Source organism: Neomonachus schauinslandi, chromosome 4 (assembly GCF_002201575.2).
Source record: "Neomonachus schauinslandi chromosome 4, ASM220157v2, whole genome shotgun sequence".
Lineage (NCBI taxonomy): Eukaryota > Metazoa > Chordata > Mammalia > Carnivora > Phocidae > Neomonachus > Neomonachus schauinslandi.
In genome coordinates, this window is record NC_058406.1 from 91328607 (window position 1) to 91355509 (window position 26903).

The 26903-nt window shown below is 41.7% G+C and overlaps 1 protein-coding gene across 3 annotated transcripts; it reads right to left on the reverse strand.

Annotated features, from left to right (window-relative positions):
* On the reverse strand, positions 1 to 26809 carry SLC16A4 (solute carrier family 16 member 4). 3 transcript variants are annotated; one of them, XM_021690090.1, is made up of 8 exons: positions 26723 to 26809; positions 18854 to 18986; positions 17868 to 18011; positions 17536 to 17697; positions 15696 to 16181; positions 13499 to 13710; positions 12429 to 12522; positions 1 to 448 (listed from the first exon to the last, which is right to left on the reverse strand). In XM_021690090.1, the coding sequence occupies exons 1-8, from the start codon at positions 26807 to 26809 to the stop codon at positions 324 to 326; spliced, it is 1443 nt and encodes a 480-aa protein (XP_021545765.1). In that variant the 3' UTR covers positions 1 to 323. The 3 variants fall into 3 exon arrangements, with proteins under 3 accessions (XP_021545765.1, XP_021545767.1, XP_021545768.1); XM_021690092.1 differs by lacking the exon at positions 17868 to 18011; XM_021690093.1 differs by lacking the exon at positions 15696 to 16181.
* Between the last annotated feature and the right edge of the window lie 94 nt (positions 26810 to 26903).

Below are 26903 nucleotides of genomic sequence, written 5' to 3' on the forward strand. Positions count from 1 at the left end.
GTCAATTTATTATTAAGTAATAATTTATTATTCGGATTTTTACTTAATACCTAAGGTAGTTGTTTTGACTGATGAAGATTTTAGTCTGTTTGATTAAATACTAACAAACGGCTTAGTTTAAGTTGCTGTTACTCTTCTCTCACTATTAATTAGACATTCCTCAGAATGCAAAAGCAAACAGGAACCTTAAAAATTATCTGGTTTGCCTTCTCATTTTACAAATGAGGAAACGAGTTTCTTCCAAGCTTTTGTTTCCAGTGACTTCTTAGTTTAGATTGTGTTTTGTTAAGCTCTTGCTTGATTGCAGTCCTTTTCCTTTCTGGTCAGGCTCTGTTTTTCCATCTCTCAGCCAGCGGTACAAAGAACAGGGAAACTGAAGAGAGGAGAAAGCATATGCCAGAGAAGTAGAAGGAGCCAGTGTATGTCCGGGTGTGATCATATAACCAGCCTGGAAGGAAGGAGTGGTCTCTGTTAGTGAAGCAGACCTTTCAGGTAGTAATTCTCAGCCATTGACTGCATCGAGGGGAGGAGCCTCCTGTACTTACTAGTATGTATTGTGACCCATTAGGAAGTTAGTCTAGCTGCTTGCCTTATTTTCTATTGATGAAGTTAAATCTGTTCCACCTGAGTTAAGGACTTGACCCTGTGGGGGAAAAAGTCGTCATGGACTCAGAACTCATCTGCAGTCTTACTGTGGAAATTGGGGAAAATCAGGGACGTATACAATCTGATTTTACGATATATATATTTTTTTTAAGATTTTGTTTATTTGAGAGCAGGAGCACAGAGGGAGAGGGAGAAGCAGAGACTCCCTGCTGAGCAGAGAATCCGATGTGGACTCGATCCCAGGACCCTGGGATCATGACCTGAGCTGAAAGCAGAAGCTTACCCGACTGAGCCACCCAGGTGCCCCTGCTTTTATGATGAGTCTTATTAGAAAGCCACTGTTCTTACGAAGAAAATAATTGTGAATTACTCCTATTTTCCAAAGAAAAAAGTGAGAGTATTGATTATCTTTTTTCCCCTCACTGAACAAACATTTCAGTACTTACTACGTTCCCAACAGTGTGCTAGTTGTTGGAGGAGAGAATGGTAATGAGCCAAAACAGATGTGCTCCCTGCCCTCACAGACTGTACAGTTTCATGGGGAGTTGGGTATTAACTACATGACTTACATATGTCATAAGGGCTATGAAGGGAAGGTTCAGGAGGCTGTGAGAGCATGTGAAAAGGAAGTGACTACTTGGGATGCCTGGGTGGCTCAGTCGGTTAAGTGTCTGCCTTCGGCTCAGGTCATGATCCCAGCATCCTGGGATCAAGTCCCACATGGGGCTCCTTGTTCAGCAGGGAGCCTGCTTCTCCCTCTGCCTGCCACTCTCCCTCCTTATGTTCTCTTCCTCTCCCTCTTTCTCTGACAAATGAATACATGAAATCTTAAAAAAAAAAAAAGGGAAGTAACTACTTAGGTGGGTTAAATGATGACTGTAAGTCCCCCTGAAATCAAGATGTTCTTTTAAAGCAAGAATAAGTGGGTCCACAAAATCATTTGGCTAATGGCACATACCAGAACTTTTTAAATGAAACACTTTTCTTAAAAACCTGTGAGTGTATGGTGGCAAAGAATACTTGTGCAAGGAAGTGGCTTAAACATTGTTGTACAAGCCAGCCCTGTGAAATGGCAAATAACGTCCTAGTATTATTATTGTGATAGTTTTAACCTCTGAGGCTTCATAAAAAGGTCTTAGGACTTCCAGGTAACCACTGACCACACTCTAAGAACCTCTTTTCTAAAGTAGTATATGCAAATTATGTTTGTAGATGCAAATTGGTTTTTAATCCTAAAATACCTTAAAAAGTTAAAGCTGTTCTTCTGATCATTTATTGAAAGAAGTTTTGGTGCTATGTGCCAACACAGTTCTAGGTACTGGGGGTATATCTGTGAATGAAACAGATGGAAATATCTGCCCTCATGGAGCTTATGTTGTATCTTTTCATTTATATTTTGGAACATGATTTCTCACTGAATGGGTAGTGTATACCCTCTTCTCTTTTTGGTCTGATTGTGTATGTCTTTATCTCCTGTCCTTTGTTTTTTTAATTTGGTTCTGATATAGACATTCAATTTTTTTGTTTGCTTCATTAGCTTTATGTTTCCTGTTCTTGATGTAATGAATGAATGGAATGTTTTATAGCCTCTTACATTCAGCTGACTTTAACTTGCTTTTTACTATGTTAACTCCTTGTTGGATCAATGACCTCAAATGTTTCTTGGAGTTAGGCAAAAAAGTGGAGAGAAACTGACCAGGACAAGTCTTTGTATTATGTTGATTGTGATTGCCCTTTAGATATCAAAGAGATAGGTAGGTGACAGTCTCAAATTTCTAGAAAGGAGGAAGTATAGAAAGCACCAGCACCCTTTCCTATCCCTTGTCATTCTTGCTTTAGTCCCACCAGTACAGGAGATGTATGGAATTGTAAGATAGAGATATTAGAAGTAATGCTCTGGAAAAGACTAGTAATTCTTAGATAAGGAAGTAGATTGTGCTGCTAAAAGGTCAGGAGGGTGTAGGTAAAAATAGTGGAAATGGGTGGTGGTGGTGGTGGTGATCTTTATAAATCCTAGAAAACTGGTAATAAGCCTTTTGATTTCACATACACATTTTAATTTTTTATTGTTATGTTAATCCCCATACATTACATCATTAGTTTTTAATGTAGAGTTCCATGATTCATTGTTTGTGCATAACACCCAGTGCTCCATGCAGAACGTGCCCTCCTCAATACTCACCACCAGGCTAACCCATCCTCCCACCCTCCTCCCCTCTACATTTTATTTTTTTTAAAGATTTTATTTATTTATTTGACAGAGCGAGAGAGCACAAGCAGGGGGAACAGTAGAGAGAGAGGGAGAAGCAGGCTCTCTGCCAAGCAGGGAGCCCGATGTGGGGCTCAGTCCCAGGACCCTGAGATCATGACCTGAGCCAGAGGCAGACATTTAACCATCTGAGCCACCCAGGAGCCCCATCACATACACATTTTAAAGTCAAAATGTTGTTTCTGAAAGATTAAAATATATTTAATATATTTTCTTGCCAGGGCAGGGAATTATCTGGCATATTTTAGAACTCTCCATGTATTTCCATACAACATTTAATGAAATAATTAGTTTTAAATCTGTTTCTCTTGGGGCACGTAGGTGGCTCAGTCGCTTGGGCATCTGCCTTCGGCTCAGGTCATGATCTCTAGGTCCTGGAATCAAGCCCCGCATCGGGCTCCCTGCTCTTGCTTCTCTCTCAAGTAAATAAAAATTTAAAAAATTTTTTTTAAATAAAAAATAAAAAATTTGTTCCTCTTATTCATACTTGATAACTGAGATATTAGTAAATTAAAAAAATTCTATTTCTAAGATCCAGTTGCGATTCAGTAGGTTAATCATGTGTAGTTGAGTATTTAGTTTTTTATTTATAAAATTCGCAAATACGAGTGAAATGTAGGATGTAGGGCTATTTCATATTGACTGTTTTGTGGAAGTATTAGCTGTCATAAGCTTAAATTTACGTGGTTACTAAGTTAAATTCAGAGTTTCATTAGTATTGAAACATCTACTATATTTGGTTAGAATAATCAGCCTTTTCCCACCACCGTAAAAGAAGACTGTATATTTGGTCTGATTTTATTAGATCTCTGTGCTTTTTTTGGTAACAGTATGGAAGATCTGTTTACAAATGCACTTTCAACCCTAAACAGTTTAAGGCTCCTGCGTGTATATTTTTAAAAGAAATGATGGTTGGTAGTTGAGAACCTATCATATTCTAACAACTTTAAATGTAAACAGCTAAGTTGACATTCAAAAGACAGGGTTCCTTTGTGGTCATAGCAAAAGCGTTGTGAATGAGGGAGAAAGACAATATACCAGCCATAATCCAGAAGCATGTGCATCCGTCTAAGTGTCTACTCCATGCTGAGTGTTACTGTATGTAGTCAACAGTCTGAGGAGTAGTACACTGGCAGCTGGTACAGACTGCCTAAGCTCAAGTGCCCTGTAAGCGTTTCCTCAGTGTTTACAGACTACCTACCCCAGATTCATCTGAGATGCATGTTCATCGTGCAGATTCATTGGCTTCCCTTAAGCGTAATTCATCATGGCGTGACCCAGTCAAGTCTTACAATAAAATTGTAGTCCAAATTATTTTCCTGTGTCTATGGCTGTAACCCTTATTTTAAGCAGGAATGTCTAATAATACTTCCTTTGATAATTTAAAAAAACTAAGGTAGGGCTCAGCTTCCATAAACAGTTTTGCAAATGAGTTTTTTTATAGTCTATCAAACTCGATATTTAATATAGGGTTCTAAATTTTTTTAGATGTCAACACTTCTAAACTCTTCTGCATCATTTTTTGGGCAAAGCCATATATATTTAAAAATGAGTGTAACATCCTGTCTAAAAAGTACCTCTGGGGCACCTGGGTGGCTCAGTTGGTTAAGCATCTGCCATCAGCTCAGGTCATGATCCCAGGGTCCTGATATCGACCCCCACATCGGGCTCCCTGCTCAGCGGGGAGCCTGCTTCTCCCTCTCCATCTACCTGCTGCTCCCCCTGCTTGTGTTTGCTCTCTCTCTCTGTGTCAAATAAATAAATAAAAATCCTTAATAAATAAATAGTACCCCTGATATCTCAGAACTAGATTGTTGAGCTGAGTTATGAATCCTTTTTCTTTTTTAATTAATTTATTTATTTTAAGAGAGAGGGCACTTGAGCAGGGGGAGGGCCAGAGGGAGAGAAACTCAAGCGGACTCCATGCTGAGTATGAAGCCTGATGCAGGGTTTGATCCCATGACACCAAGATAATCACCTGAGCCGAAATCAAGAGTTGGATGCTTAACTGACTGAGCCACCCAGGTGTCCCATGAATCCTTTTTATTAGGATTACTACTGTAAGTATATTATTGGTCATCCTGTTAAAACTTGAAATATACCCATAAGGCCATTAATTCCCAAGTTCCTTGATGCTAGTTCAAATTAGTGGTTGAAAATTCTGTACGTGACTAGCGGGTGTTGAACCAGAACTTCCAGCTGTTAGGCAGACTTCCAAGGTGTACAGAGACAATGATCTTTGGTCATCCCTGGAGTCACTGGAGCCACCGGCTGGCTATTAGCAGCCTTTTCATCTTACTTCTGGTGTGCTATATAAACATTTTTTATATGTGCTATGGTGGGAAAAATCTTGGGAAACATGGTTGAGGAAATTTAAACTTCACTGCCTTTTTTTTTTTTTTTAGGTTTTTAAAAAAATTTATTAGAGAGCAGGGGGAGGAGCAGGGAGAGGGACAAGCAGATTCTGAGCGCAGAACCCCATGTGGGGCTTGATCCCACCACCCCGAGACCACTACCCGAGCCAAAACCAGGAGTAAGCTGCTCAACCGACTGAGCCACCCAGGCGCCCCAAGCCTCACTGCCTTTTAAGACAGGTGCTCTCTAAAGTCGCTATGTAAGTAAGATTTACCACGAGTGCTTTAAGTATTTGCTTTATGCTATGAGTTTCATTAAAAGGATTGTGCTCTGGGGGCGCCTGGGTGACTCAGTCATTAAGCGTCTGCCTTTGGCTCAGGTCATCCCAGGGTCCTGGGATCAAGCCCCGCATCGGGCTCCCTGCTCCGCGGGAAGCCTGCTTCTCCCTCTCCCACTCCCCCTGCTTGTGTTCCCTCTCTCACTGTCTCTCTCTCTGTCAAAAAATAAATAAAATCTTTAAAAAAAAAAAAAGGACTGTGCTCTGTGTTAGGATTTTGAAGCTTGATTTTTTTTGGCTTTGTGAAGAAAAGACTATTCCACCCCTACCCTCTTTTTAACCACAGTTGAGAGCTGTTTGGATTTTTTTTTTTTTTTTAAAGATTTTATTTATTTATTTGAGAGAGAGCAAGCACATGAGAGGGGGGAGGGTCAGAGGGAGAAGCAGACTCCCTGCCGAGCAGGGAGCCCGATGCGGGGCTCGATCCCAGGACCCTGGGATCATGACCTGAGCCGAAGGCAGTCGCTTAACCAACTGAGCCACCCAGGTGCCCTGGAGAGCTATTTGGATTTTATTTTTGATGTTTTTATAGGGATTCATCAATCTTAGGAATACTGAATAAAATTATAATTCTTTGGGGCTTTATTATTTATGGGGAAAATAATCACAGAGTAATTAATGATCTGCATTATTTTCTTTTGATTCTTTAGGGTATAATACATTCCTCAGGATTTAGAGGACAGAGAACTCTGCTCTGCCTTCTTACTTCTCTCCACCTACCCCAGCCTACAAAGTGGATTTATAGCAAATCAAAAGGTTGAGTTGTTTTGTTTTCCAAATAAAATTTCAGGTTATAGAGAAGTTTTCAACTGATTGGCCAAGATGATAAAATTGCAGAGGGCATGGTTGATAAAAGATGGAGTGAGGAGCAGGTGGGGTATTTGTTTCATGTTGTATCTGAAATGAGGATAGAATAGAGAGAGGGAGTGACCATTTCATGAGGAGATGACCTTATCTGGATTAATGGGACAGAGACAAGCTTAGATGGATGAATTTCCATTTTAGCCATTGTCTGCTCTTATAAAACACAGGTGAAGAGTTAGTGTAAAATTACCAGTTTTCCTCCATGGTATTTCTGATGAGGTGTGAAGCTGACAAATAATAGCAAGAGAGAGATATACTTCTCCTTTAGGAACTATTTAACTTACTCTGGAGCAGAACTAGCTTATGGTTGTTCAGTGTTAGAAATGGCTTTCCTTGAGTTTGTTGAAAAAAATCACTTTTGTGAAATAACCTACTTGATTGAGTGAAGCTTCAGTTTTTTTTAAAGTCATTTTTACTGTACCACAGCTCAGGATGTCTTCATTTAAAGGTAAAGCAGAATATGTATGTATGTATGTGTGTGTGTGTGTGTGTGTATAATGGAATATTACTTAGCCATCAAAAAAATGAAATCTTACCATTTGTGACAACGTAGATGGAACTAGAGGGTATTATGCTTAGCGAAATTAGTCAATCAGAGAAAGACAATTATATGATTTCACTCATATGTGGGATTTAAGAAATAAAACAGAGGAGCATAGGGAAAGGGGGGGGAAATAAAATAAGATGAAATCAGAGAAGGAGACAACCCATAAGAGACTCTTAACCGTAGGGAGCAAACTGAGGGTTGCTGGAGGGGGAGGGGTATTGGGGGGTGGGGTAAAGGGGTGATGGGCATTAAGGAGGGCATGTGATGTAATGAGCATTGGGTGTTATAGACAACTGATGAATCACTGAACTCTACCTCTGAAACTAATAATACACTATATGTTAATTATTGAATTTGAATTAAATTAAAAAAAATAAAGGTAAAACAGAGTTAACCAGTTTTCACAATAGCCAAGTTATAGAGACTTAACCAAATTTTCAATTAATGAAGTAGAGAAAGAATGTACATTCTAATCTAAATTTAGAGGTTCTAGACTATTGTCCTTGGTATTAATTTCTGGCAGTGTATGACAGTGCTGTGCCATGACCCAAGGTGCTATGGAAGAACTATAAGAGAATATAAGAGAATAACTTTTGTCTTTTCTGTGTTCCCCGTAACAGCTAGGAGAGTGCTATGCTAATAAGTGCTTGATAATTATTGAATGAATTCCAAGTTATGATCAAATAATTATTGATGGTGGTTTAACGGAGTTTCAGATTATATTTGTGATTGGTTTAAATATGTATAAAATATATATATTCGCATAATATAGGCATTCATCAGTTGGCAGTGGGTAGGGTATGTGGAAGAGAGGGGAACTGCATATTCAGTTTTATTTTATAGGCAGCTGATAAAACCTTGGTGGTTTTATTTATTTATTTATTTTTTTTTTAAGATTTTATTTATTTATTTGACAGAGAGAGACACAGCGAGAGAGGGAACACAAGCAGGGGGAGCGGGAGAGGGAGAAGCAGGCTTCCCGCAGAGCAGGGAGCCCGACGTGGGGCTCGATCCCAGGACCCTGGGATCATGACCTGAGCCGAAGGCAGACGCTTAACGACTGAGCCACCCAGGGGCCCCTTGGTGGTTTTATTTTTAAGTGAAACTGAGCCTTTAGCATTTTTGGGCTCACATATCAAATGCCTTGGATACAAGATTAGAAATTTCACTTTCCTACTTATATGTTGGTGAGTATGATTATATGCTTTGTTTGCTTAAGGCATGAATTTTGTATTTATATTGCTTTTTGCAGGTTCATTTTTGTTAACAGAGATTAAATAGAAATATAATAAGGTTTTAAAATATCAGTACTTTTTTTTTTTTTTTCTTTTTAAGATTTTATTTATTTATTTGACAGAGAGAGACACAGCGAGAGAGGGAACACAAGCAGGGGGAGTGGGAGAGGGAGAAGCAGGCTTCCGCCGAGCAGGGAGCCCGATGCGGGGCTCGATCCCAGGACCCTGGGATCATGACCTGAGCTGAAGGCAGACGCCTCACGACTGAGCCACCCAGGCGCCCCCGTACTTTTTATTTTTCTACAGCCTTCCAAGGCTTCCATCTGGGCCAGTTTGTAGCTCTGGATGCCATCCACCAGCAAAAAAACAGCACTTGGGTTTGGATGAGCAGTGACATTTGGCCTACACTTAGGTCTGTTGACCACCCTAGGTCAGGAAACCTAGAACAATCCTAAAAAACTGTCCTAATCTAAAGCAGATCCTATTATTAACTAACACTGAATTTGTCATGGAGTGTTAGAAAGGAATAGCAGGGGCTGTGGGGTGGAAGAGGCTCTGTGTGTATGGGGAGTAATTTTTCACTTTTTTCCATTTCAGTCCCTGTCATTTTCATTTGAGATCTGATACATTTTGTTGCTACTATGTTTCTTATCATATTCAGAGTTAATGAAGGTCTATAAATAAATTTTCTTGCCCATATGCTGTATTGACTTTTTTTTTTTTAAGATTTTATTTATCTTTTTGACAGAGAGAGACACAGCGAGAGAGGGAACACAAGCAGCAGGGGAGTGGGAGAGGGAGAAGCAGGCTCCCTGCTGAGCAGGAAGCCCGATGTGGGGCTCAATCCCAGGACCCTGGGACCGTGACCCGAGCCAAAGGCAGACACCTAACGACTGAGACACCCAGGTGCCCCTTTATTTATATTTTTTAAAAGAAAATATTTTTTAAAAACTCAGTCATATGATTCCTTTGGGTATCTTATGCTTTTTTTTTTCTTCCCTCGAATTATTAAAATATGCTGTATAGGGGGCGCCTGCGTGGCTCAGTCGTTAAGTGTCTGCTTTCAGCTCATATCATGGTCCCAGGGTCCTGGGATTGAGCCCCACATCGGGCTCCCTGCTCGGCGGGAAGCCTGCTTCTCCACCTCCCCTGCTTGTGTTCCCTCTTGCTGTTTCTCTCTCTGTCAGATAAATAAATGAAATCTTTAAAAAAAACATGCTGTATAGGACTAACTTGTTTTTCTTTTTCATTTCCATACAGGAAGGAGAAAAATACTGTTAATGTAATTGATGTTACAGTTTTTAACTAGTGTTAACTGAGGGTTATTGTGAAAAATTTTACTGTTTGCTAGATTCCTAATTTTAAAAATGCCTGTAATGTTTTGTAGGAATTTCAACTTCTGCAATTTGATAACAGATCTAGGTAAGTACAAAATGAGCATCTCCTATATGCGGAAAATCTAAATTTGGTTGAGACTGTAATACTTTATAACCAGTAAGCCTTTTGATTTAGTTAAAGCTGAAGATGATAAAGTGACTGCCCATACCTGTCGAGAGCTGAGTGAATCTGTAAATCAACATCTTTGATGTTTCTTTGGTCCTTGCTGCTGGAGTCAAAAGTTAGGAACAAATCTAATGGCCTTTGTAAAATTCTCTTTGTTGTTTCACAGAGGAATGGCTTACATGAGTAAGGACTTTACTGAAGTTTCTCCCTTTAACAAGATGTTTAGCACAGCGTTGCAGTCAATGAGAGATCATGGTATAGAGAAGGAAATTTAACTGAATTTTGTATTATTTTAATCTTGTTTAAGATACTGTGAGCAACTCCTAGACTAAAAATCTATATATAAGCTATCAGCAACAGCCTTATCACTTCCTTTGACTATTTTGTAGAATTTATAAAATTTATGATTGCCTAGATAATATTTTCAGAATTGGTGGGTAAAAATTCTTTCATGAGCTCTCCTTATCCTCACATACAGTGCTAGGGTATTGTGGACGTAATAAAAGGCTTGTAAATTTTTTTGACTCATTAACCATAAGAAATATGTTTTACATCACATATATTTTATATGACATAGGTGTGTGTGTGTGTGTATGAACTAAACATTTAAAATAAAGATGCACAGTGTTTTTTAATCTGTTCTGTTGTAGTCTATTTTTCTTTTCCTAATAAGATTTATTTATTTATTTTTGAGAGAGAGATCGAGCGCAGTGGGGAGGGACAGAGGGAAAAAGAAACTTAAGCAGACTCCATGCTGAGCACGGAGCCTGACACGGGGCTCGATCCCAGGACCCTGAGATCACGACCTGAGCTGAAACCAAGAGTTGGACACTCAGCCGACTGAGCTACCCAGGCACCCCTCATCTGTTCTTTTTCATTAAAAAAATTTAAAAGATCATGACCCAACAAATTGATTCAATACCCACACACACATCTCTAGTTCTTCCCTTTAGAGTAATAGTCCTCACAAAACTTGCCTTGTCTTCTCATGTTTTGAACTCTTTAAACATTTTAAGATGTAGGGGCGCCTGGATGGCTCAGTCTGTTTAAGCGTCTGCCTTCGGCTCTGGTCATGATCCCGGGGTCCTGGGTTCGAGCCCTGCTTAGTGCTCCACACTCAGCAGGGAGCCTGCTTCTCCCTCTCCCTCTGCCCCTCCTGCCCCCACTCGTGCATTCTTTCTCTCTCTCTTTCTGAAATAAATAATTTTTAAAATAATAAACATTTTAAGATACATATAAAAACATACAAAACTTGAAATCTCTAAACATGTTACATGTTTTTATCTTTTGAATAAGATACTCTGTGCCCTGGTATTTGTTAGCTCCCTATATTTTGGGCCTAATAGGCTTGGAAAGTTTTAAGGCATCACGGGAATGGCCATGGAAGAAGGATCAAGATTGAGAAAATGCATCGGCAAGCTATATTTGAGTTCTGTTTTTTCTAGCTCGCTGACCTGGGCACCAGCCGTAGAGCTGCTCTGCTAAGCACATCTGGTGTTAGTCTCCTGTTACCAGCCCCTACGTCACAGTCCTGGGCCTGACTTTAAAATTCGAGCCTGCTTTCCAGGTGTGAGGTGTAGGCTGACCTAGACCACATGGGCAGAGGTGGGCTCATAAACACAAGTAGGAGTTGGTTGTATATTTGTATAAACTTTTCCTTTAGAAGAGATACACCTAAATTGAACATCAGATAATGGTGTGTTTTTTTCCATTCAATAATAATTTTTGTTTTTAATTTTATACTTACCCTTTTGCTGTTTGCCTTTTCTAGGTCTTACATTTAGGTGCAAACCTAAATAGCATTTAGTTTTTAAACAAAGATAGTGAGGCAAGATTGTATTTTTTTCTGTTTCACTTCAGGACTGAAGGAAGTAAAAGGAAGTTTTAGGCTGAATACCTTTTTGTGGGTGATTGGAAATGCTGTAGTAATTTAGACATTTAAACATTGAGAACCTGTAGTATGTAAAATACTAAAGTTTAAGTCTGTTCCCTCGAAACATTTCTGTGTGAGTAGTCTTTTGAGAGTCTTGGATTAAATGTTCAGCAAGCATGGAATGTCCATTTAAGTTAAACCTGCATACAAAACAATGCTTTAGTCTTAAAGCTAGCTTAAATATCAGAACTCCCCCAATTTTTCCTGCGCTTGTATTTAATATTCACCAGTGGCGGGCCCCACACATCCTCTCCACAGAGATTCTGGCCTGTAGGCCAAGTATCCTCCCACCCTCGGACCAGATAGAGTATGAAGGGCCTCCATCATCCCTCTTGGAAAATCAGAGTTGCTGGGAAGCCCTGGACAAGCTGTGTAGTAGCACATCTGAAGAGCAGAAGGGTCAGGCAGCCTTCAAGCTCTGTAATGACTCCTGCTCAGATAAAAGTTGCTAGTGGTTGGTTGGTTTGTTTAAGGCATCATCGATCTTTGAGAATCTTCTAAAACGCTGGATTGTCTCCCTAGGCAAGTAGATATACACACAATCCCTGCTCTGAGACTCCCAAGATACTGTAAGAAGCTGCTTAATTAACCTCTTATTATCTGTTGAGTGAATTCTCAGATTCTCCAGGGTTGGTGATGGGATGTGAAAGTGAGTGTAGGAACAGCAGAGATCTCATCAGGCTTTTAACCTGATACTGTCATTGCATGTTACCATTCATAATGGATCAGCATTTTCTTTTAGCTATTGAAGTTTGCTCAAAATACGGCTAAGCTGTTACCTGCTATAGGTGGTCCAGAAAGGACAGCCATCCCAGCAAAGAAACCGGCAAGTCCCAAGAACCTGTGTACTCTAGAATTCCCAGACAGATCAACCTGTAGGGATTAGAATCCAGTGTTAGCCATATTGAAGGTGAAACTCTGTAGAGACCTGTGCCTGCAAAGAGATAAATCCTATGAACGATTGACTTCTGAGGCGATTTGGTTGGCCTTTCGCCTTGATATTCTACAAGAGCTGAGGCAAACAAGGAAGAGTTATTGTGCCAGGCAGGCAGTGTTCTCATTTTATTAGTAAGGAACTATGAGGCTTCTTATTTTAAATCTTTGAGACAACTCAGGGGTACCTTTCTTCCCTGATCCTCACAGCTCTTCTCTATTAGGAAATGGTATTTACATTCTGAGCTGACAGTGGTATTCTCAAATCCACCTATGGCTAAATACCAGCTATTGGTTGTAAGAAGTCAGTTTTTCCAGGTTGATTTCAGCTTTAGAAAGTTTGGTTTTTACATAAGCTTCATATAATATCCTACAGCCCTTACGTGAATATTGATATCAGGCCAGAAGAGTCCATGAAATATTTGTGTAAGTATTTCCATTCCTTTGGGCCCAGGACTTTAAGTCAGTTTGGGATAAAAGTAGAGAGGAAATAAACAATGTCCCTATTAAAGTACATAGAACTACTCTCAACAAGAGAGAAGCCACACTGGTCAGGAAGTCACTTTTTCTCTCAAGGAACTCCTCAAGATGGTGTCTTAGAAGGAGCCAAAGAAATTTTTGGAGCTGAAGGAAACAAACACAAACCTAACCTTTTGGGGGACTGAGAAAGTGAAATCCTGCTGATCCCCTTTTTGCTTTCATTTCTTTTTTGTCTCATATATGTTCTCTCACCATTCCTCCCCCAAGGGTAAGATGAAAACTGGACAGGATACAGCTACAGGGTTTCGGAGGCCTTGCATATGATTTTTTTTAAATTATAAAATTAACACAAAATATGTAGTCTCTTTGGGGAGGTTATTATTAATACGTGCTTTTTTCTAAATGGTCTACAGTGTTAATGAGTATGTCTACTCACCAGTACAGGAAGTATCATTGCCAGGTAACCACCAGCGAAAATGGCAAAGAAGATGGTATAGGTCATAAGTAATGGAAATGTGGTCGCCAGAGGAGCAAGGAGGTTAGTGATGCCGCAGAGGATGAGGTAAGACTTGTGGTAATGATACTTCTTGATCCAGTTTTGATCAGCAACCCATCCAGAGATGATCTGACTGACTGCCTCAGTGATACCTGGAGCAAGATTGAGAAGACCTTATGAAATCCGAATTCCGTTTCCCTAGCCCCTTTGGAAAGTGTAACTGCATAAGACCTCTTCTCCTGAGTAATACAGCTTCTTCCTGAGGTGAGGACATAGGAGCAAAAAATGGTCTCATCTGTCTGTCATCAGATTCAATCATTTATTTACCTACTCCAAATACATCTAATACAATGCCGAAAAAGACTCCTCCAGAGTTGGGTAGAAGACCCCTCAGGTGTTTTTTTTGTTTTTTTTTCCCTCATCGGGTTTGGAAAGCTTGTTCCACCTAACTGGGAATCCCTGGTTACAGAGGCCCCAGCGCTCAGGAAGCCTTCCTCAGAGAGGTCCTACAGGTGAGGGGGAGAGAGTTCTAAAAGACTGGTAGACCCTCTGGGCAGTGTGCTGGGGAGTCAGATGGTGGAAGACTGGACATTATAAATAATAAAGTCTTATGTTGAAAATAAAAATAGATGTTGGAACTCTTTCTTATGGTTGTACCTGAGGTTTTGGTAATTAAGTGCTCCCCTCAAGGTTATTATGCTTGGAAATAGGAAATCTGTTTTGTTTTGCTTTTTTTGGAAATAAGTAGGAAATCTGGAAATGTGTGATCATTTTGAACATTGGAGCTATGGTGTAAACTTGAATAAATTTGAGAATCATATTTTTCTTTCATGATAACAGGATATTCTTATTTTTTATCGATTATAAACTAATGTAGCAGTTAAATAATAGAACATTTTCACCAAGAGTAGTAGGAGCTACAGTTGCTTTGTACTGTAAATTCTTCCTAAATTGCTTCACAAAAAAGGGTGGGGGACAGAAAATGCATACTACTATTTCTCTTTTTACAGTTACTTCCTAGGATACATATGGAAACTTTTTGTTATGTTCTTTGGTCCCATTGCATAGCCTAATCTGATCTAAATTGATGACTACTGGACATTTTAATAAAAAAAAAAACAGTTTAGCTATGTATTTCTTGTGTACACAAGCTTTAGTTGACTGAAGTGTGTCTTTGCAGTTGGAATGGCGTATAGTCAGTTTTGTAAGGACTGTGTAAGCAGTCTTTTCAAGAAATTAGGGAGAGAAAAGTTAACATCAAGCTACATAGAATTTCCACATATTTAGAATAGTCCCGTTCCATGTCAGTTCACTTTTTTAGGCTACCTATTTTGTCCATTGAGAGAATCCACCTCTTTTGAATTAAGCATTTTGCTTCCTTACATTTTTATAAATACTCAACTAAAATGATAGTTTTCATTTTTAACTTAGTATTCTAATTAAAAAAAAAAATGATGCCCAGTCCATTAGTGAATGACCTTAACGGGCATATTTATCTGTCTTACTATGAGTGCAAGGGGAAAAATTCTTAGCTACCCATACTAATAGAACATTACTGAATGCTTATGATGGGCCAGGCACTATTCTAAACTCTACATGCATTGCTCATTTAATCCTGATAACCTTTTGAGGATAGGTACCATTATCCCTGTATTACAGATGAGGAAATTGAGGCACAGAGAACATGAGTAACTTGCCCAAGGTCCTACAGCTAGGAAATACAGAACAAAATGTGAACCCAGGAAGTCTAAGCTCTAGAACCAATCTAGCCCTGTGCTGTCTGCCTATGCTTTTCCTGCTTCCTGGAGGTGGCTGTTGCCTACTTTTTAAAATCAAGTATTTATGCAATAAATACTTAATGTGTACTGTGTCAGACAGACATGGACATGAAAATGAACAAGACTTGCTTAGGGGCCACTGTCTGGTATAGAGCTCCTGTGTGCAAGGTGCAGTGACAGAGATCTGTGGAGGGACATGCCTGGTGCTCCTACCAGCCTCAAAAGACTTCCTTTTTCCTGGCCCTCCCATAACTCCTTTTTTTAAAAAATTGTTTTTCTTTAGTTTTTTATAAAATCGAATAAATTTTTGTAAAATTCATTTTTCCTTTTGAGCTTGAAGTCAAAGTGCGCTTTCTTACCAGCTACAGAAACGAGGAAGGAGGCATCCATGATGTCAATCCCCAGTGTTCTGGCTCTGGCCACCAGGTGAAAAGTAGGGATGAAATATGCCAACTGACTGAGGAGAAAAGACCAGGTAAATATGTAGAAGAAAGGATTTTTTAAAAGGGAGAGGTCACAGAGTTTTTGTTTACAGCTCCATGAAATAGCCTCTTTCTCATAACTGTCCCCATTAGGCTCGTTGTTGAACTCTCTGTTTTGTGAGACTGTTAAACTTGTACGAGGTTGTCCGGCCTTTTGCAGAGCACTGTCCCTGATGGTGGCTTCTTGTGTCTCATTGCAGGATGACGTTTCTGTCGCACCCACTGCCCCTGGATTACTTGCAGCTAAGCTGCTGCCTTTATTTTTAGTATCAGAATTGTTCTTGCTTTTGATATGGATGGGTCTTAGGAGCATGCTGGAAGGCACCAAATTCAGTGTGATCCCTGCAAGTAGTATAAGAGCACCTAAATGGGGGAGAGAAAGTGAGAAGTTAGGTTAAAAATGACCCCTCTCATTTCACAATACTCTCTGTTCTTAGGCTCAGAAGGGGCCCCACCACAAATATATTCAGTCACAGTGCAGTGATTCCTGAAAACACTACTTTGTCCCCTAAATTTAACTGAAGTATCTAAATCTGTTGACTTCATTTTTAGCCCTACACACCACTGTATCCTTGTGAAAACAGGGTGTCCTTTGAAAATAGAAAACCAGAAAGCTGCACCAGGAGATGATGTGGAAGGAGAGAGTGTTATTTGTGCGAGAGGAAGAAAGAATAGTTTTTTGGGGGAGCGTGGGGGGGGTGGATATTTGAAGTGTTAGAAAATTACGGTGTGTTTTAAATAGGGATTTAAGATATCCTGAAGTGGGGATATAGATTTAAGGATAGAAAATACAGAATTCTAGAGTTAGATGATGAGAGTCATTCGGAAACTGCCTTAGGAGAGGGGCCAGCCTTTCATCTCATGCCATTTTTAATTTCCTTGAAAGAAGACAGATGCCAGTCTTGCCTTGGAAGCTGAGTAGTTGCTTGGTTTCAGCGTGGTCTGACCAAAGCTGTGGGTTGTGTGTGGTGCTTTCAGAGATGGAATTGGCTGTAGATTCTGCTGTCCTGTCTTACGGATTTGCCAGCTGGTTCTGTTTACCATGAAACCACTGGTAGTTTTTCACTTGGGAAAGGAAAGCATCAACTGTAAGGCTCTGTAGGTAGGTTTGTATATATTCCTATATATGTACATGTACATATACATATATTTTTCCAGTAATTTAAGATTATTTTAATCCGAATGTTTTAGGTCAGGCACAAAGAAAATCGTGGAGTGAATGGTTTTCATTTCTGAAAAATTTATAGCTGATGGTATATAAAAGATTTAGGAACATAATGCTCTGTTTACGCCCTTCTTTTTCTCCGTCTATTTTAGTGAGTCAGATGGATGAGGTATTTTTTAATGTGGAATTTTTTCTTAAGAGAATATTTGAAAAGTGAGTGCTTTAGCGGTAGAAGAGGAGGAGGGAATCCGTGTGTCCCCAGGAGTATCACTTTCCCTGCAAGGTGTTTTGCCAGCTTCACAGAGTGGCCTCCATCCCCTCAGACCTGAACCGTGTGAAGTCTGAGTTGCTGGGGTGGCCCGTGGCGAAGCCTGCAAGTAGTTCAACATGCCTTCTGCTGTGTTCTCTAAGGAAGGGGAGGCACAGGTTTACGCTACTTTAGAAATCCTGCTTATTTCTTCCTTGGCTCAAAAAGTCTTCACTTCCACTCATTAGAGGGAAAGAGCAGAACATACCTTGTGGAGTTGATGGTTCAGACACAGAATGACTTACCTGTCCAGTCATATAGATCTATCAGGACTTTTGTGAAAGGTGCTATTAGAAACGTCAGTCCCATCCCAGAACGGGCAATAGCTGTAGAAAGAGCTAATCGTTTCTCGAAGTATTTGATAGTTACCACAGCAGCTGCTTGGTACAAGAAAGCAGAACCCAAACCTAAAAAGAAAAACAGTAGCTTGGAATCACATGAAGTGGCTTGGTACCAGATGAGATATTCTCCTGGAACTGAGATAATTTAAGTAGGCCTTTTGGGCCCATGGACAAGACAGTAAAAGGGAAGGTTCCTAGTTCCATCTTTTACAGTCTTATTTTTATCGTGAACTCACCAGGTAAAAGTCCCATAGTCACACAAAGAAAGGGAATGTTAGTAGCCCAGCTGCTGATCAGATATCCACCAGTAACAAGGAAAACCCCAAGAATGGAGGCAGTCTTCTCTCCAATTATGTCACAAGTAATGGCAACCAGGGGACCTCAGAAAAAGGAAGAAAGGCAAGTACAGGTAAATACACTCTGGCATTTCTTATCTTCTGATGTGCAATTTAAATGAGCAACTGAAGGAAAACAAGAGGACTTGACTTTGGAGTATTGTATAGCCTTTAGAAAGGTGTCTGTATTGGGTTTCATAATATTCCCAGGCCCACACTATTGTGCTTTTTGGAAAAAGAGTTGTTTGTTTTAAAGAGGATTGTAAATAAGCAGGTTTGATAAAACCACAAAACGAGGGGCGCCTGGCTGGCTCAGTCAGAAGAACCCGTGACTCGATCTCAGGGTCATGAGTTCGAGCCCCACGTTGGTGTACAGATTACTTAAATAAGTAAAACCTTAAAAAAAAACAAAAAAAACCCCACAAAATGAGATTGCACCTAGTTACCTTTGACTAGAACAAAGTTTGATCATTAATCTACCCTATCATGTTTTAGCCCCAAATAGAAGCAAAGGAAGAGGAATTGGTTCTCTGTGTTGTTTTGAATATGCTTAGATGTTGGGCTTAAGAACCCTGTGGTCTGATTTCCCAGAGAGACTGGCTCACTGAACCCGTGTTCAGGCACTGTGAAAGAAACAAGGTGTGAGAAATTGAATCATGGACTTAAATAGTTGGATTCTTAAGCTCTTTTTGAACCCTATTTCTTCTGATTTTGTCAAATCAAGTAGAGGCTAAACACTTCAAGTCTGTAACTTTTCTCAGCTTTACCTATTAATGAATCTGAGTTTTAGCAACGCTTCAGTCTTAAATGACTGACAGATGAATCTTCTTGGGATTGCCCTTTGTGGTGCTTTTCCTTGGACAGCAAGCTTATTGCCAGCTTTATACCTGCAGAAAAACGAAGTGATGACATGATGGATCCAATCCAACCAGTTTGCTCTGAGGTGCTTTCAAATTCTTCTTGGAAAACCACAAAGAAAATTGCAAACGTCTTGACCATCCCCATCACAAACATGTTTACCTAAATCAAAGCAGACCAAAGAGTCCAAGTCAGGTGGTGAGTGAGCCATTACAGAGACGTTTATAGCTGCTCGTTCTTAAAACCCTGCCCCCCTGGCCCCAGGTCACCGGTATTTACCAGTTTGTTGGTTCCACGTTATACATTTTGTATTTTGTGGGGTGGCCATCCTCTTGGAGTGTCTAGGTACTTGACACAAAAATCTCCTTTAATCCTCATTCCAAGGCTATGGAATCAATGTTTTTTTTTGGAAAGTGAGGTTTAGAGAGATTGAAAGTCGCTCAAGATGGGGGTGCCAGAGGTGAGATTTGAACCCAGATAGACTGACTCCAGACTAGTCACTGTACTGTTCTGTTCGAATCGCATCCCTTAAAGACAGCTAATTGCATTTAACTCTTGTGAGAGAAGCACGTTGGTCCAAAAGATGAATTGTTCCCATCGGTTCTTAGATTAGCTTTGCTTTAACTTTGCTCTTAAACTGAGTGCCCTTCCTCACTTGATATATAAATAGGGAGGCCATATATCGTCCAAATGGAAATACTTGAGGGCGGAAAGGAACACTATTAATTTATGCCAGAACAGCAAGGGTAAACAGGTTAGAGGGTCAGCTTATGGTTGGTTATGTGCCCCATCCTTTTCTTTTGTCCCAACTAACCCTCCTTGCCAGCACCACCACTCTCCCTTCCACTAGGAGGAGTATCCCTTTTGAGGTCACGTTTCTTTCTGTGGCATATTAACATTTGTTTCTTAGAATTCCCATTACCCTGGGGGCAGTGAAGAGCAGGGGTCAGCAGGGGGAACCTGAAGGGAGGCCACCGGGCCAGGGTCTGTAGGCACTTAGCACGGGAGCTGCGTGCACTCGCTGTCTCCAGGCGCTTTCAAGCTTCCCCTTTTTTTTTCGGTGGCCTTAGCTTTCCAAGGCCACTTTCTCCGCTTTCAACCTGGCCACGCTTCGCTGACCAGCCACAGACCTGGGGCTTCCTTTCACCCATTCCACTTTCTCTGTATTACCCCCCTGTTGTTCACTCATGTCACTCTGTACCTGGTCTGTAGACAATCATTCACTTGAGGTTTAAGTTACCACCCACGTATTCATAATGTCATGGTTACAAGTACTGTTCTGCAGTCAGCCTGTCTTGGCCTGAATCCTGGCTCCACATCCTATGAGAGGTGTGACCTTGGGCAAACACTTCACAGAAGTTAAGCTTTCTTTTTTGTAAAGTGAAGATAAGGGAAATGTTACACTTATAGAACTGAAGATTGAGAAAATTCCGGTAAAGGATAGCACTTAATACTCAAACTGTTAACCGTGATTTTGTTACCTCACGTAACCATTCTGCTTTCTCAAGAGCTTCAGACTCGTTTGTATAACCACCATATCTAACTCAGGTCAACCCATCCAAAATTACTCTTTCCCTTATCCCACACCTAGTCTTTTCATTTCTCCTTTCATTGGGACCATCCACTTGCTCACCCAAGTCAGAGCCTCTCTTTCCCTCAGCCCCCGCGTGCTACATAACCAACAGCTTCCTCCTCAGCCCCCTTCATTTGACTCTTGTTTCAAACTAGTATTAGTTCTTGTCTGGAGTAAGGGACTAAGAACCAGTGGTGCTCCGAGGTTGCAAACATTGGGCGTGGCGAGAAGGGGGTCCCTTAATGTACTTTTCCCATTTTGATTTTATAGTAGCAACAAAATTGTCCTTATTCAGAGTGAACAATGCCACGGACACCTGGGCTCTACGTTCACAAGTGAAAAAGACATTTTATCAGGCCCTTGTTCAGGCAATTTATAATCCTCCTATTCCTCAGAGTTGCTTCTATCAGGAAATGAAGCTAGAGAGCATAGCAAACCACAGGCGGCCCCCACTTGTTTTTCTCAGTTCGGAATGCAGAGTGGTGATTGCAGCCTCTCATGAGCAAGGGACACCACAATGAGGCATCATCATTCTGTAGAATTTCCTTCCCTTTTTTCTGTGGACATGGTTCCATGCTGGTGTCTAGACAGTGCTGTCCTCTCCTTTCTTAGCCACCTGAATTTGGCTAGCTTCTTGTGTCCCCTCCCCCCCCCACCCCAGTTTGGGACCTTTCCTCTCTGGTCTGTCCTTGATGTCTGGGCATAGCAGCAGTGAGTGGATAGGACTTGTCTGTGATAAGTGGGTCTGTGCTTTCCACTGTGTGTCAAGAAAGCCAAGGACACAGCCTTTGCATCAGCTCTGCCTCCCTCCCTTAACTTGTAACCTTCCAACTTTGTTTCTATTTTGACTCCGATATCAAAACTCTTTTTCTCAAAATCTCAATTTTCCCTTAGTTACCCAAGCAGACTAGGTACATCTATATTCTGCTACTTCATTACTTCATCCTGGCTTTCAACTAAGGTAGGTGGGTTTCAGTGCTGTTCCATAGTCCACCTCAGACATTGTAAATGGGCTCACCCAAAAATAAAAGCCCCTAGAAGTTCTCCTGTGGCTGACCCAGCCCCCTTATTTTCTTAAATATCTTTAAGTATAAAGTATCTTTTTTTTTAAAGACAGCTTTTTTTTTTTTTTTTAAGATTTTATTTGTTTATTTGACAGAGAGAGACACAGAGAGAGAGGGAACACAAGCAGGGGGAGTGGGAGAGGGAGAAGCAGACTTCCAGCTGAGCAGGGAGCCCAATGCAGGGCTCGATCCCAGGACCCTGGGATCATGACCTGAGCCAAAGGCAGATGCTTAATGACTGAGCCACCCAGGCGCCCCTAAGTATGAAGTATCTTTAAGAGCACCCCAGACACACACACACACACAAACACTCATACACAGTAAGAGCTCCCTCACCAGATCACTCATTAGAATATTGTCTTGGGAAAGGGGGCTGGATCGGCCAAAGGGGCCCCTTTTGAATAGAGAGCATCAGGGTTGGTCAGAAATGATTGGGTAATTGTGGTTTAACAACAACTTCCTTCTACTCTGGGTCTCTCTCTCTCATCACCCCAGCTCTTCCTTCCTGGACTACACAAACTAGAGAACAGTCTGTCAGGTTATCTCTGCCTCCTCACATCCTACCATTGACTGTAGGGACGCTCAGCAAGGCTACCAGAAGCTTCCTTGTTGCTGAACAAACCCCATCGTCAGTTCTGGCACTTCACCTCGAGGCAGCATCTGTTCATCGCCCTTAGCTCCTGGACATTTCTGCCTTTGCTTCTGTGATGCTGCATCCCTGCATCTCCCACTGCTTCTTAGTTTCCTCCGTGGGCTACTCGCCGCCCGACCCCTAACATCAGTTTTCTCCAGGCTTCTGCTGAGTTGCTCTTCTCCCCATCCCTGGCGATTTTCCCCATCCAGCCCTTTGGTTCGAGCCAACCAATGTATGCCGATGACGCACAGATTTCAGTACGAGATCCCGTGCTCCACCTGTGCGTGGGCTGCTGAACACATTTCTGCTTACATCACAGGTCCCACGGTCCCTGCCCAGGATTAAGCTATCCAAGCATCTTCAGATGTTCTTCCCTTCTTCTTGTGTCCTCCAACTCAGTGAGTGATGCATTATCCTCCAAGTTGCCCAAGCCAACAACCCAGGACTCCTTGACTCCCTTTTGCCCTGATACTCTGTTCCTGTCCAAATCTTATAGGTCCATCTCCTCCCTATTGCACAGACCTGTATTTTCTCCATCCTCACTGCTATTGCTTTAATTTAGGGCCTTTTTTGCTCACCTGGATTATCACAACACCCAACCAGTGGATCTCCATGCTTCCAGGCCTATCCCCTGCCAATCATCATCCACCCTGCAGGCAGAGCTATTTTCCTGAAATGCACATCTGATCCCATCCTTTCCCCTGCTTGCTTTTTTACATTAGCTCCTCAGCCTCAAGATAAAAACCAGTGTTTTAAACATGCCCCTACAAGGCCCCTACCCATCTCCAATCTCATCATAATCACTTGCTTTATTCATAAGTGTGTCCATCAGTCAGTTCATCCCTCCATCCATCCTACCCATCCACCAACAGGTATTTATTGAATGCCTACGATGTCCCAGGCTGTTTACTATGAGGAGCTGGTCTTACAATGGTGAGCAAATGGTGGTGAGACATGGTACCTGCCATCATGGGACACTCAGTCCAGTGAGACAGACGGAATACAGAAAAAAACAACAAAACTCATGCAAATATATAGTTACAAAGTGTGGTAAGTTAGAATGAGTCCTTTTTAAAAAACTTACTCTTTTGAGATGCCTGGGTGGCTCAGTCAGTTAAGTGTCTGCCTTTGGCTCAGGTCATGATCCCAGGGTCCTGGGATCAAGCCCCGTAGCCTGCTTCTCCCTCTCCCCTGCTTATGCTCTCTCTTTCTGTCAAATAAAATTTAAAAAAATAATAATAAACGGGGTGCCTGGGTGGCTCAGATGGTTAAGCGTCTGCCTTTGGCTCAGGTCATGATTCCAGGGTCCTGGGATCAAGCCCCACGTCGGGCTCCTGACTTAGCGTGGAGCCTGCTTCTCCCTCTCCCTCTGCCTCCCCCCTGCTCATGCTCGCTCTCTCTCTGTATCTCTGTGTCTCAAATGAATAAATAAAATCTTTAAATAAATAAATAAACTTTTACTCTTTTTCAAGATTTTATTTTTAAGTAATCTCTACACACAACATGGGGCTCAAACACCCAACCCCATAATCAAGAGTCACATGCTTCACCAACTGAGCCAGCCAGGCGTCCCAAGAATGAGCCCTCTTTTTTTTCTTTTAAAGTAGAGCACTCCCAAAGAACATTTTGTTACTGGATATTTCTTTTTTCTTTTCTTTCTTTTTTTAAATTCTTAATAATTGTTGAACAAGGGGCCATGCATTTTTATTTTGCACTGGATCCTGCAAATGATGTAGTCACCCTGCCTGGAGGTTAGGGCTGTTACCACCCCTCTTCTCGGAGGGTGAAGCTGGCCTTGAGAGATTCAATCACTTGTCAGGGGTCCACAGCTACATGACAGAACCAAGATGAGCCCTTGAGTGACTTAAACTTCATCCCTGTTTCTTCAGGGTTCTGGCTTCTCCTTGCTCACTCATTTTCCTCTCCCATGCACTTGATTTTTTAAACTCTACTGAAGAGCCTTTCTGTACCACTTTATTTATTTATTTATTTTTAAAGATTTTATTTATTTATTTATTTGAGAGAGAGAGAGAGAATGAGAGACAGAGAGCATGAGAGGGAGGAGGGTCAGAGGGAGAAGCAGACTCCCTGCCAAGCAGGGAGCCCGATGTGGGACTCGATCCCTGGACTCCAGGATCATGACCTGAGCCGAAGGCAGTCGCTTAACCAACTGAGCCACCCAGGCGCCCTGTACCACTTATTTATTAACTGGTTAAAACATAATTATTAGGCTGATAATCTGAAAAGAACATTTTATAATAGGCCACAGGATAGACTATAGAACTATTCTGTCCAATACAGTAGCCTGTACATGTGGCTGTTTGAATTTTAATATTAAATGAATTTCAATGTCGTTTTAATCAAGTTGGGGGCTAATTCTCATTTAGTGTAATTTTAATTAAGTTGGGTGCTACATCAAAATACACTGGGGCTTCCTTCTTCAAATTAAGCGTGCATGGTTGTATATGGAGGGACACTGGGGTCCCAGGGTGTGAGGTCAGGACTAGGGGAAGGGGTATGGAGTTCACACTTGACTTGAATGTGTCCCTGAGGGTGTTTGTATGAATATATTGCACATTCCAGCACCTTGTTTTGTTTCATTGTTTCACTAAATTACAATGTTTCAGCCCCCCCACCCCCCATAATGTAGTTTCTCAGTTGCACTAGCCACATGCTCCAGGATTTTTTTCACTCATCTTTTTAGAAACTCATCTACTGTAGAAAAATATACTCGTAACTCGTGCAGACAGAAAACCATAATCCTGTAAATATCCCCATATCCACTGCAATCACTTAGCTGGAGTTAATTGTTAACACTTGAGGACTCAGTATATTCTTTTGTGCTTTCATCAGCAGTGTCGCACCCAGAAAAGTGGAACACTGAACATTGTTTAATAATCTGGCTATTAGGGGCGCCTGGGTGGCTCAGTCAGTTAAGCGTCTGCCTTCAGCTCAGGTCATGATCTCAGGGTCCTGGGATCGAGCTCCGCATCGGGCTCCCTGCTCGGCAGGAAGCCTGCTTCTCCCTCTCCCACTCCCCCTGCTTGTGTTCCCCCTCTCGCTGTCTCTCTCTGTCAAATAAATAAATAAAATCTTAAAAAAAAAAAATAATCTGGCTATTAGGCAGTCTTTCTTACCAGTAATTACATTGGCCAAATAACTTCTCTCCCCAGAGGAGAATGTTGGAAAAGTAAGGCTCGTTACTGGGGAGAAAGGCGGGAGATCTGGAGACCCTCACCAGCGATGCTAGCTCTGCAAAGCCCATGATTTGGGGAGGTGGCCCAAAGTCTGGGAGGGCTCTCAGACTTAGGACATCCTTAGCTTCCTTATTAGTAACATTTCTGGGAGAAAAAAAAAGTGAGCATACATTCTTTGGTCAGGAAGCTAATGTTTAACAGATAGTCCTCCGGTTAGGAGGTTTGTATTACATAAATCCTGCCTGAGGACCTGGGCCGCTACTTTCCCATCCTCTGTCACTAGGGAGGAGGAGGTATGATGTTTTCCCGTTGTCCCCGGTTATGGAGCTCTTGCATCACATTGTGGACTGCAGGATTATTAGTAGTCACCAAGACCCGCAGTCCCATCTTTGTGAGCTGCTTACTGTAGGGCGGAGCAGGGGAGGAAGACAAGAGGGATAGGGTGTCTTCCTGAGTCCATCTCAAAGTTCACTGATCTGGGAACACTTATGCGGAATGTGGAGCTGGTGCTACTGTTGCAGACTTGTTTGGGGCACAGCTGGGATGGGACTCACCAGTATTCTAGAATGGCCATGCTGACATTTCACATCACCACTGTCTCACAACAACCTTAAGAGCCTCTAGGAGGATGAGGGAAAGAAGCTAATTAGGAAATGGAGTGCCCAGTCCAGTTGCTTACAGATGGAGAAAAATCAGTCTCCAGTTTCAGAATCCACATACTTCTCTCCCTTTCCAGGCATATCAGAAATGCACACTGGGCCTAATTCTAGCATAAGTTACGGTTGCGAGGCTGGGTTGGGAAGTGGACAGTAGGCAGAACGGAGAGAAAATGTCCCCATCCCCTCTCCCTAGGAGAGAGGGAGGTTGCTGCCATGCGTATGCTGGGCTGAGCTGGGAACCCACCCAACAGCACTTTTTAGCACCTCCCACTGCTACTTCTGGGGTGCTTAAATGTATGATTATCTATGCATCCTTTTTTTTTTTTTATAAAGATTTATTTATTTATTTGAGAGAGCAAGAATGAGAGTACATGAGAGGGGGGAGGGTCAGAGGGAGAAGCAGGCTCCTCGCCATAAGGGACCCCGATGCGGGACTCGATCCAGGGACCCCAGGACCATGACCCGAGCCGAAGGCAGTCGCTCAACCAACTGAGCCACCCAGGCGCCCTATCTATGCATCCTAATTGCCATGCAGCCAGGGTGGAGCTGCTGCTGGTGGCTGGAACATTCTGTAGGTTTTGGGACGGCAGCGAGGAGGGGGCTGGAGGGAAACACTTTGTCTTTCACTCAAGGAGGATATTTTCAACTTTCTTCCGAGTTCAGGGTGGGCCACTGACTTTGGCAACTGTTGGCAGTTCCTGGCTTTGCTCTGAGCCTTTCTCCAGAGGAGCTCTCTTTTGGGCAGTAGAAAAGGGGAAAGTAAATTCTTACCAGGAAGAAATGAAATACAATCATCCATCCCCAACCTCCGTCCAGGGCTTTAGTGTAAGGTCGGGCCTTCCCTGCCCTCTGCATCATGATGGTTGGTCTCTGTGACAATACCAAGACAGTTGATTCAGTTGACAAACTGATCTAAACTTTTAAACTTTATTTTTCTCTGTGGTATAAAACC

Bases quoted from the DNA above. Each gene is read 5' to 3' on its own strand.
- SLC16A4 (XM_021690090.1), bottom strand. From the start codon at position 26,809: ATGATGCAGAGGGCAGGGAAGGCCCGACCTTACACTAAAGCCCTGGAC. The intron at 18,012-18,853 runs GTATAAAGCTGG...CCTTTTTCTGAG, and splicing joins ATCACTTCGTTTTTCTGCAG to GTCCCCTGGTTGCCATTACT. The intron at 12,523-13,498 runs GTGAGTAGACAT...TAATCCCTACAG, and splicing joins CAATGATACTTCCTGTACTG to GTTGATCTGTCTGGGAATTC.